We start from the raw sequence: 12,289 nt of genomic DNA on the forward strand, positions 1-12,289 counted from the left end.
ATATTTATTTCTCTGGAAGATGGGGAAGGGGTACTCTTGTGTAGGTATGCCTAAATTTTATGGAGACGTCGTCGGAATATGAACTCAAAACGAAAGACCCGAATTGGAATCAGGCCATAACGAAACAAAAACCGTAAAGATCGACGAGGTATGGCTAAGTATTTCTGCCCGAAATGCTAACAAATTTGTCACATAAAATTTAAAAAGAAAAAAACCCAGGCAGTTTTATAATTGTAATTGCTAGTTATTCCCCCTTATCTGCCACGCTCTCTGCGATCTTCCATCGCAACGCACGTGTTATCAACATTTCCCTTTAAATGTTTTGTCTTGATTCAGGACAACAGAAACTTGCAAAATGGGAAAATCTTCTCGCCATCAAGGTGAAAACAAATATAAAGTAAGTTCTATCAATTTCCTAACATCGAATCTATCAACCGTCTATTGTTGTTCATAAAGATCCAAGTTATAATTAAGTGATTAACAGATCTTCAACGATACTTTATCATAGTGCTCGTTTCTGATCTGCTAGAAATAACAGTGACGTACTTTAAGAAAAAAAGGATATATTCGATATTATCTTAGGTAAACTATTCCTGAAAAGACGGGATTGTCACGGGTGGAGGGCCTTTGAACATAGATCTACTCTGTCGGAGCTGACCGATCGCTAAACGTCAACAAGGCATGCTCTTTTAGATTCGTCGGATTTAGTTAATTAGTTATTTTATTATTAACAATCATCATCGGCGTAATTGTCCATCGTTATATGTGTAGTTATTATTAAAGAAAGAGCTGTCCAATGGATCGTAGTTCGTTACTGGTATATTCAGAATTTAGGGCCATGCCTACACACATCACACAATTACAAAATGAAACTTGAAACTCTGTAAAATATGATGTGATGTGTGTCAGTATGTAAGTGTATACGCTCTCACCAATTTTTTTTCCACATTAAATTCCGATATAACCGTGATCTACATAATCTGATAGCTATTTACAGAAAATATCACTTAAAAATATCCATTTTTCTGTATGTTATGGGGGAAACAAATTCGGAGGATACACTTATGAAGATATACCGTGTAACCGATCACAGTCCATTACTGGTATTCAGACCATAGAGCAGGGATTCTTGACCATTTTTTAAAATAAATGGACCCCTTTGATTACTATTTTATTCTGGTGCCCCCATCCCCTAGCTATTCGATGTTTAAGAACTACCTTTATAGAAACTAATTTCAAAAGTCCTACTTTGTTTTTTACACATTAACTTGTGTAGATTCAACTATGTAAAGTATTAGAGAAACCCAACTGTTTCTTGCAATACGTACCAATACATACATCTAAAGCAAGATTTTTTCAGGGACTCTTGAAATAATTGTGGATCCCCAATTTACTATTTTGCTGTGTGGACCCCGAAAATCTTATGGATCCCGGTTGAGAACCATTCCTTTGGAACCCGGCGGAATTCTGGTTAAAGCACCCCAGATAACGCCTCATAACTTCTTTATTGTTTTGAATTTTCAGAAACTTTTTGCGAATTTGTGTTCTACACACGGGGAATTCATACGATTATGCAAAAAAAAAAAAATACAAAAAAATTTTTTATGGGTGATATTTAGCTGTTTTTAGCACATCTCACGACCACCTGATATGTTCATCTTTTCTTCGTACTCTGACATGTATTGATGTATTTTAATATTTTTCTCCCCACAAACACATTTAATGGAATGATGATGCACTCAAGAGTGGGCCATTGCTGGGATTTAAGCAAAAGAAATTCAGACTGTCTGTACTTTAAACTTATTTAAAAAAAGAAATTGGGAAAAGAGTGGAACTTTTAGGATTAAGAGGTGGGATAAAATTTTTTTTTTATAATCATATGAATTCCTGTGTCTGGAATACAAATTCGCAAAAGTTTTCTGAAAATTCCAAACAAATAACAACATTATGAGGGGTTATACGGGGGTGCTTAAACCAGAATTCCACTTTTGATACATACGTTTCTGAGACTGTCTTTGGTCCTGATTAAACTTTCTGTTTTACACTGATCTAAATTAAAAATTACATTAAAATAGTTATGTTCCAAAACACCTGCTTAATATTAACTAAATTACCTTACTAAAATTCTTCGTTATTCTCAAAATCAGTTGACAGAAAGGCTGCTTATTTCAACAGAAATATAGTTGACATGGGTTAAAATGATTTAAATTAAGACCTTCCATCAGAATTTGATGCTAATTTGTTCCAAATATCAGTTTAATAATTCAAAATTTATTGAAACAAAGGCAATGTATTTCAACAGAAATATGGTAACAAAAGGATTAAAGTGATCTAAATTAAAACCTTCCATGAAAATTTCATTTTAAAATAATTATGTTTCAAACACAGCTTAACCCTTTAGTATTTAAACTGGCCGTTTCCGGCCCAAATATTCTACTTGTTTTATGTTCAGACTGGCCATATTCAGCCTCTCACACCTACCCTACAATGTTATTCTTAAAATAAGCTACCACATCATGAAAATCTTAAAGCTACAAGATAATGCATGATTACTTCAAAACTGTGTGAATTAAAAAGCATTAAATTTGATGAAGTACTCAGAATATTAAAGAGTTAATAATTACAAAATTGCTTTGACAAATTTTTCATTATTTTTAAAACTAATTGAAACAAATCTGTTAATTTCTACAGAAATATTTTAAGAAAACTGTCCATTCAACTCTAACCTATCTCTTTGTTTTTAGTTCAAGAAGTTTTCTGATCGCGTTGCTGCAGTAAAGATCGATGTTGTACATAAGATACGACAACCAATAGAAGACAGTGAGGTAAGAATATTTTCATCTTTGGATTTCACACATCAGTATTACTACAGAAAGGTTATGATTACGGTTTTTGTAAATCTGTTCTTGTATCCTCTTGATTAAACTATATGGAGTGCAGTGCTACATGGTAGTGAGATGTGCACCCTGGATGCAGAGGACATGCGAAAGCTGGAATGCTCTGCTGGATGTGCGATGTCAGTGTCTGCGTGTGTGATGGGGCATTGGTGTATTGAGTGAGAAGTTGGGCATAAGAGGAATTATATGCAGTGTGCAAGGTAGGAGACTGTGCTAGTTTGATCATGGGATGCATAAAAAGTGCTGATTACTTGGAGGGAAGTTGTGGAAGAGGGGGACCCAGGAAGACATGGGACAAAGTTTTGAAGGTTGATCTCAAAATGCTGATCCTTACAAAGGAGGTGACCGAGGACTAAGATAGGTGGTGTATTTCTGTACTCAGGAGACCTGCCAACCACAACAGAATTGAGATTCTAAAACCAAGGGGCCATGTAAAGAACATTGGTGTGAGTGCTGGTGCTATGTAAAAAGCACCCAGTACACTCTGTGGAGTGGTTGGCATTAGGATGGGCAGCCTACTGTAGAAACCAAACCAAAACAGACCATGGAACTTGGTGTGGCCCCTGGCCTTACCAGTTCATGTCAAGCTGTCCAACCCAGCACAGGTGCTTTTTAAGTGGTACCAGCACCTGGAAGGACAAGCCTGCATGTGTGCAAGACTGCGATTTGACTTAGCTTAATGTGTCTTATCAAATACACCAAATCGCCACATCTCCCAGTCTCTTGTCATTTCCTCAATGAGGCCCAGCACTCGAAGATTGTTTTTCACCAATTCATCCCACATCTTCCTGGGTCTACCCTTTCCACAGGTACCCTTCACGATTAGATCTTGGCACTTCTTTATGCAGCTGTCTTGTATATACACATATACATACACACACTCACATATATATATGACAGGCTTCTTATTTATATGTTTTTTATTTTTTATTTTTTCAGGATTATGAAACATATTTTCAGGCTGCCCTCATTAAATGGACTTCCCTTAATCATACAAATGACTACAGTAAGTGTTTTACCAATTCTGCGACACCTCCACTTCTCATTAAATGGACTGCTCTCGACCATCCAAATTACTATAGTATTTTAGCTATGTTGTTACATCTCTCCTCATTAAATGGACTGCTCTAAACCATATAATTGACAACTGTATTTGAGTCATTCTGTTTAAAGATCCCTGGAGTAACGAAGAATGGTTTTGAAGTTTTCTTTTTACAATGTATTTTATGTTTTTTCTTATTTTCAGAGACTTTTGTGGCAGACATTGCTAGCCAGTCGAGAACATTTGTTCAACTTGTTCATCATGAAGTAAGATATATTTTGTTGCTACATGTTTACATGTGTGTGTGTATGTGTGCATTTACAACTTTGCATGGCTACATATTTATATTACTATCTTTACAAGTGCCAGGAAGGCAACGCTGATTGAAATTTCGAAGCTATGAGATAATGCATGATTTACTAAAAACAATATGAATGATTAAGTATTACATTATGATAGAATAATCTGAATGCTAAAGGGTTAAACTTATACAGTTCTATATTTAAGAGATGAGGAATTATTTACATTATTTACATTTGACGGATATTTGTCCTCATCTTGTTTGTTGTTAACACAACGTTTTGGCTGATATACCCTCCAGCCTTCGTCAGGTGTCTTGGGGAACCCAGGTTCGAAATTTCCCCAAGACACTTGACAAAGGCTGGAGGGTATATCAGCTGAAACGTTGTGTTAACAACAAACAAGATGAGGACAAATATCCGTCAAATGTAAATAATGTAAGGGTTAAACTTATGTCACCAGTCAAAGACTTATGTCTTTTACATATTTTTCAGGACCAGATTGTTGCCACCTTGATAAAACATCTCTCAGTTCCAGACAGTATGGCATATGAAGCTCTTCTGGAGTAAGTTTTTCACATTTTCTCCTTCATTTTTCAGTCTTCCAATTACCATTTTTTGGCATTTCTTCTGCTGCCAATTCTAGTTTTCATATTAAGAAAACCAAATTACTAAATTGTTTTGCGTTATTTCATCAGTTTTTTTGGTTTTTTGCTCAGACACCATGAGATGTTTTCAGCTCCCATGAGAAACCTGGCATGTACATACATACATACAGGAAGTTGTTGGCACTCCGTCGCTTATGACGTCGAGGGTTCCTGTTGATCCGATCAACGGAACAGCCTGCTCGTGAAATTAACGTGCAAGTGGCTGAGCACTCCACAGACACGTGTACCCTTAACGTAGTTCTTGGGGATATTCAGTGTGACAAGGCTGACCCTTTGAATTACAGGCACAACAGAAACAGGAAGTAAGAGTGAGAGAAAGTTGTGGTGAAAGAGTACAGCAGGGTTCACCACCATCCCCTGCCGGAGCCTTGTGGAGCTTTAGGTGTTTTCGCTCAATAAACACTCACAACGCCCGGTCTGGGAATCGAAACCGCGAGTCCGCTGCCCTAACCACTAGGCCATTGCGCCTCCACATACATATATAAACGCACACACCAACATGCACAAACACACACATACACACAGGAAAGGTTAAGGACTCAGATATTGTGTTGTATAAGTAGCTAGAAACGATGTTTCTTGGGGCTAAAACAACAGTAACATTGTCCCTTCCAGGACGGCCACATTATTGAAAGGCTAAAGTATCATAGAAGGACAAGCACAGATGTGTTGTTGTAGAGGAGATGCTTGGCTGAAGGAGATAAAAGGAAGGTAGTGATGGGGTGCCAGAGTGAACAAAATGGTGAACAAAAGGGAGGACATGGATGAACGAAAGAATGAATGCTATTGAATTGTAATATTGGTGTATTGAACTGTATATAATATTGATGTTGTGACTTTGTTCTTTCTTCCATTCCAGTTTGGTGGTCCAACTTGCCAAAGATCTTCAGCACGATTTCTACAAACACTTCCACAACGTGTTCAATGTGATGATTGATTTACTCAAAACACATCCTCGAAACGTGTCTCTTCTTGAAATGATCTTCACTTGTCTTTCATATTTATTCAAATTCCTCTGGCGTTATATGGTGAAGGACATCAAAACAGTTTTTGGGTAAGAAACAGATCCATTCATTTCGTCATCATCATCATTTAATGTCCATTCTCCATGCTGGTATGGGTTGGACAGTTTGACAAGACCTGGTCAGCTGGAGCTCCAGTTGTCTGTTTAGGCAAGGTTTCTATGGCTAGATGCCCTTCCTAACACCAACCATACCACAGAGTGTACTGGGTGCTTTTTACCTGGCACCAGCACCAAATGCCATATTTTTTCCATGTTGCTCCCACATTGCAAATACTCCAAAAAGAATTTGGCACTGGCATTGGTGCGGGTGCTTTTATGTGGCACTGGCACTTTTTATATTTGAAAAGATAAAAAGAAAACCAAGCAAATATTTTTTGTGTTATTCTGAGTTGGGGGAAGGCCGTCTCCATAGTTCTTGTAGCAACATCTTTGAGATTGGTAGAGAGAATGAGATCTTGTCGTTTTCAGATCCTCCTCTGAATGTGAGCACCAGGGCAGATTCTGTTAACCCTTTCGTTACTATATTTCTACCCCTTATGAGTTTCAATTAAATTCTAAAATCATTATGAATATAGATTGGTTTCATAAATTAATGTGATTTTTGGAACACAATTAAAGTAAAGGTTCTTAATCAATTCTGTTGCATAATTTTTGTCTCAAAGTGATTCTAATTACAGGTAAATGCAGGTAAACCACAAGCTATCTTTTTTCTTGGTTTGTTTACTTTCTACATAACGGTTTGTTTCTGTACTGTTCGCTTCAAACAAGCTTGCATTTGATTTATTTCTCCATATCTTCCATTGAAAAGCCCCCAAATTCAGAATCACTGCTTGATAGCATGAAACTGTTATCCATTTTAAAAGTTGAAAAAAAAATTGCCACAGAAAAAAATGTGGGAAAAAAATCTCTCAAAATTCACACAGCCCAGATATCCCATCAAACAATGTCAGATTCGGTAACTCAACTGTAACGTGACTGTACATTCAATACAGTTGTAGAAATTAAGTAAAAACCAAAAGCAGTCATAAATGACCACTTGGTACTTCTAGTATTAATGTGGCCCCAGCATGAGTGCATTTTTTGTGATACCAGCACTGGTATCATTTCTACTGTGGTAGATGTGTCTTCTTGAGTACAATTTTGTGTAGGTAAACATTGTTTACTATGTTGTCATGTTATTCATGGTTCCAGCCAAAATTTGAACTTGAGATTCTTCATTTCTATATGTTCTTCATCTCCTTCTCTCTCTCCTTTACTCCACCACCAGCTACTATTCACCAATACTTGATGCCAACAACAGACCTTACATCCGGAGATTTGCTGCTGAAAGTTTCGGTTTTCTTATCAGAAAGGTAAATAATTTATTTCTGCTTCTTCACTCTCAAATTGTGTGTGTGTGTGCACGTGCTGTTTGTGTTGTTTCCAGCTGGAAGATATCACTGACTCGTCCAACCCATGCTAGCATGGAAAGCGGACGGTAAACGATGATGATGATGATTGAATGGCTATGGGGGTCCACCAGAACAAAAGAGTACTCAAAGGGGTCCATAGATAAAAAAATGGTTGAGAACCCCTGGTTTAAATGTTAAATGGTTAATCCCCACCCTGCCATAGAGACAGCCTGTGTGCCAGTCTCCTTCATACCTGACCTTGTTTATTTGATATATTTTCTGTTTTGCAGGTAAAAGACCCAGATCGTGTGTTGGACTTAATCTTTGAAAGTTTCAATCATCGCAGTCAGGTAAGTGCGAAATTCTTGGATCTTGCTTTCTTGTTTCTGACAATCACCGCTGCGTGAGGTAGGCTGAACTTTCAGCAGGGAAACAGTCACACAGACAGACAGGCATATATATATATATATATATATATATATATATATATGTATATACAGTGGGGGGGGGGGGGCGTGTAGCTTAGTGGTTAGATTATTTGGCTCATGATGATAAGGTCGTGAGTTCAATTCCTGGCAGTGCATTGTGTCCTTGAGCAAGACACTTCAAGAATGTTCTTGAAGTTGAATACCCCATCCTGCTCAAAAGGTCCTTGAATAAGGATTGTTTAAGGATATTGAACGAAACACCCCTGTTTCCAGAGGTGAATCATTCAAAGTCTAAAGAATTCCTCTCAACACATGGCTATGATGCTCCCCCACTACTTCTGCTCATGATCAGAGATGCACATATCGTCAGCCACCAAGGGACATGCTCAGCTGGGTAAGGTCAAACAACTGAGAAGCAAATCTGTGGTATTGAGCAGAATATTTGCTGTAGCCTATCTTTTATACCAAGACAAAACAATGTACATGATAACACTTCCAGTTATTATTATTTTCTTCTTCTCACAGTACATTCTTGGAATTGGACGTTTGTTGTTTGAAGTGATGAAAGGTGTGCAACAACATATGCACTCTTGTGCAGAAACGGTGAGACTTCATTTATTTCATTCATTATTTTGGTTTCCTTTGATTGCTATGCATACAGTACCAGACCTGTTATCTGGCTTCCAGAAATCCTAGAATACTGTGCAATATACTGTACCCTATATTGAATAAACAGACCCCATTTTTGAAGCTGGTTAATTTGCATATAATGTGTTAAAATAAAATGTTAAATCTCTGAATGAGGTATAAACAGTAACTGCATGACAACGTGAAGTATATTTGCCACTTAAATGTGGCTAAACCCTAAGGGTGAATGTTACTGTTGCTTTTAGCCCCAGGAGAACAGCCAGCTGGAGGAGATGTTCTCCTGGAGCTAAAAGCAACAGTAACATTGTAACATTCACCCTTAGAGTTTAGCCACATTTAAGTGGCAAATATACTTCACGTTGTGTTAAAATAGTTTTATTTATTTTTCTAAGGGGATTGATAAAAGTTAAACATACCCTGCATTAGAATTGTAGCAATTTGTACCTGTATGTATTAAATAGAATCATGGCCTTCATTTTTCTTCTTTTAATTTTCATCTTATAATAAACGTCCTTATAAACTGTGTACAGGGTATTGTATGATATATTTTAAGAGTTTTAAATGGATTGATAGATATCAAACAAACTCTGCTTTCGAAGTGTAATAATTTGAATCTGTCTGTTAAATATAGCTTTGCTCTTTATTTTTATTTTATATTGTAAGTAAAAGTACAGGCATGGCTGTGTGGTAAGAAGCTTGCTTCCTGACTACATAATTCTGGGTTCAGTTCCATTGCCTGGCACCTTGGGCAAGTGTCTTCTAGTATAACCCTCAGGCCAACCAAAGCCTCGTAAGTGAATTTGGTAGATGGAAACTGAAAGAAGCCTGTTGTATATGTGCGTCTTTGTGTCTGTGTTTCTCCTCCACCACTGTTTGACAACCAATGTTGGTGTGTTTACATCCCTCTAACTTAGCAGTTTGACAAAAGAGACTGATAGAATAAGTATCAGGCTTTATAAATAAGCACAGGGTTCGATTCATTCAACTAAAAATTCAAAGTGGTGCCCCCAGCATGGCCGCAGTCTAATGACAGATAAAAGATTAAAGGTATATATTTCAACCGTCTCCAGAAAACCAGAAATGTGGGCCACTTCTGATCCTAAGCCTGTCAGATATTTTGGTCTGGTACTGTACTTAAAGCAATCTAACTGTACATTACAAAAGTACCTTTAAAAGTAAGATTAAGTGTCAACTTTCTGGTGCAGTTCAGTTGTGTCTAGCTTGCTGCTATATATAGGTACTAATCACCACTGCTGAAGCCAGTGGGAACACAGTGTTATAGACGACTGTTTCCATAGTTCATAATACTCAGTTGCTAGTTCTTTCATGAACTGTTGAAGTGGAGGCAGTTATCCATTCCCCAGTCTTCTGCTATTTACCCTGGACCCTATTAACCCTTTCGATACCAACCTGGCTGAAACCGCCTCTGGCGCTATAGTACTAATGTCTCGTTTTCGTAAGTTCTGAATTAAAATCTTCCACCAAACCTTAGTCACAATTTATGTTCTCAACACTAGCTGAATGATAACTAAGTTATTTTACTAAATTCTTTGTTATATTTAAAATTAATTGAAAGAAACACAGAGCATCTCAACAGAAATACGGTAACAAAAGGGTTGAAATATACAATAGAGAAACAATTCTTAACTCTTTCGATACCAACCTGCCTGAAACCGGATCTGGCTCTGTAGTATAAATGTCTTGTTTTCAAAAGTTTTGAATTAAAATCTTCCACCAAACCTTAGTCACAATTTATGTTCCTAACACTAGCTTAATGATAACTAAGTTATTTTACTAAATTCTTTGTTATATTTTAAATTAATTGAAAGAAACACACAGCATCTCAAAATAAATACTGTAATGAAAGGGTTAAACATTACTCATCATCATCATCATCATTTAATGTCCACTTTCCATACTGGCATGGGTTAGATGGTTTAACTGGAACTGGTAAGCAGGAAGGCTGTACCAGGTTCCTGTCAGATTTGGCTGGGTTTCTACGACTGGATGCCCTTCCTAATGCCAACCTGTACTGCATATAAAAAAAATAAATTAACAGTTACAGCTGAACATAAAGTAAGTATTCATGATAGTGGAAGATATCCTACATCCTCACAGCAATAAAACACGTAAGAAAAAACAAAAAAAAAAAACTTATGGGAGACTCAACTTCATATAGATGACCCAGGGTAATATGTTGAGACTTTTGTGGAATAAAGATTACGTCTTGTATGTCATGAAATATGGCAATTCTTTTGTCTTGGAATTCCTTGTTTTTACCATAATATCTCTTTTACTATTTCCAGATATTTCCACTGATTCTAAGAAGAATCGGTCCACATTCTACGAGCAGTGACTCCTCTGAGTCTCCAATATTTATCAAAGCTAAAGCTTGTATTTCTCACACGATGTCTGCAATGTCAGAGCACGTATCTGGAGCCAACCATTTGGATCCACTTTGGCCAATACTTTTGGTAAGTCATAGAATTGTCTGTCTTTGTCATATTTGGTTTGTGTGTTCAGTTTCTTTATTTACGGTAGCAGTGGTTAGTATCTGTAGCAGAGATTGCAGATGGTCAAGATGGTAGGAGAGTGTCCAGCCATCTGAAAGAGATACAAGTCACAAAACTAGAGTAGCTAGACGTGGGGCCACCAGTGTTAGGATGCTAGGGTTGACAGACACACACACATACATCTTTTATTTTATTTGTTTCAATCATTAGACTGTGGCCATGCTGGGTGGACTGTTAATGTGCTAGAAGATCACATGTAATGCGTCTACTAAGACTGAATTGTTCTCAAAGGAAATTTAGCGAAGTAACAAAACGTATACGGCCAAGACAAGTGAAAATTACATAAATACATACAAAGTTACCTGCAAACTAGTTTCGAAATTAATATTCCCTTACCGAAAATATCTGTTTCTCATCAGTACGGACTGCCAAATCAATATAATTCTCAGAATCGTATACTCGTTGTTCTCCACGAATGAAGAATGTGCACACGGTTCTGTTAATTATATTTATGGTAAGATTCAAAAGTCTTCGTTTTGGTGCGCTAAATCCGGAAATATCTGTGCAGAAAATGGTTTCCGCATCGAATATACCAACTTTGAGAACGTGGTTATGGTTAATTAAATTAAAACAGTAGGGTAAAAAATTGGATATTAATTAATATCAATTTAATACCAGGGAACAAGCACATTAAAAGAATCAGGGAGATTCAGAAAAAATATCTGAAACTTAGCAGTACGGTAAAAGATACTGATAGAATAAGTACCAGGTTTTTTTTAAAAAAATAAGTACTGGGGTTGATTTATTTTACTAAAATTTCAGAAGGTGGTGCCCCAGCATGGCCACAGTCTAACGACAGAAACAAGTAAAAGATAAAATAGATATTTTAAAGAATGAGACAGTCATCTCCTCCACTGATTGTTCTGTTCTGTTTGTTTATTTATTTTCCAGTCTCATGTAAAGTTACGCCAGAAACTGTGGATTGAAAACAGTGACCAGCATCAGCCCATAGCCTACTTATTGGAACTGTTGTTAGTGTGGCTGGACTTCAAACGTGGATCTCTTGTAAATAACCCAGACGCAGTTGCTGAGGTAAGTCATTTCCTTATGTAAACCCCCTTTCGGTAACGACCTATCCACCCGATGGTGCTCTAAACCTCACCGAAATCCACCCTTATTGCGCTAATGTAAGATGTTGTCATCCAGGGTTGAATCTTTTTATCTTTTGGCATTCAGGGTTGGTGGGAAGCATGTGTGTACATAGGAGTTCAGTATAATACTGTACCAGTTATATACTGAGGTTCAATCCAGTTGGTTGTTCCCACCTCTATACACCCCCCTCCACTCTAACTGGCATGACTGCAGCAGTAGAAAGAATT

General features: G+C 37.1%; 1 protein-coding gene across 1 annotated transcript in view; it reads left to right on the forward strand.

The window, feature by feature from the left end:
* Positions 1-263: 263 nt before the first annotated feature.
* Positions 264-12,289, forward strand: part of LOC106873497 (small subunit processome component 20 homolog) — an 80,593-nt gene continuing 68,567 nt past the window's right edge. The window contains exons 1-11 of the mRNA XM_089339942.1: positions 264-397; positions 2,745-2,825; positions 3,837-3,903; positions 4,144-4,205; positions 4,734-4,804; positions 5,766-5,960; positions 7,198-7,282; positions 7,612-7,671; positions 8,275-8,352; positions 10,704-10,871; positions 11,862-12,002. Coding sequence (XP_089196068.1) covers positions 356-397; positions 2,745-2,825; positions 3,837-3,903; positions 4,144-4,205; positions 4,734-4,804; positions 5,766-5,960; positions 7,198-7,282; positions 7,612-7,671; positions 8,275-8,352; positions 10,704-10,871; positions 11,862-12,002 — 1,050 coding nt within the window. The 5' untranslated portion in view covers positions 264-355. The remainder of the gene's footprint in view (positions 398-2,744; positions 2,826-3,836; positions 3,904-4,143; positions 4,206-4,733; positions 4,805-5,765; positions 5,961-7,197; positions 7,283-7,611; positions 7,672-8,274; positions 8,353-10,703; positions 10,872-11,861; positions 12,003-12,289) is intronic.

Source organism: Octopus bimaculoides, chromosome 22, assembly GCF_046866305.1.
Source record: "Octopus bimaculoides isolate indiv1 chromosome 22, ASM4686630v1, whole genome shotgun sequence".
NCBI lineage: Eukaryota > Metazoa > Mollusca > Cephalopoda > Octopoda > Octopodidae > Octopus > Octopus bimaculoides.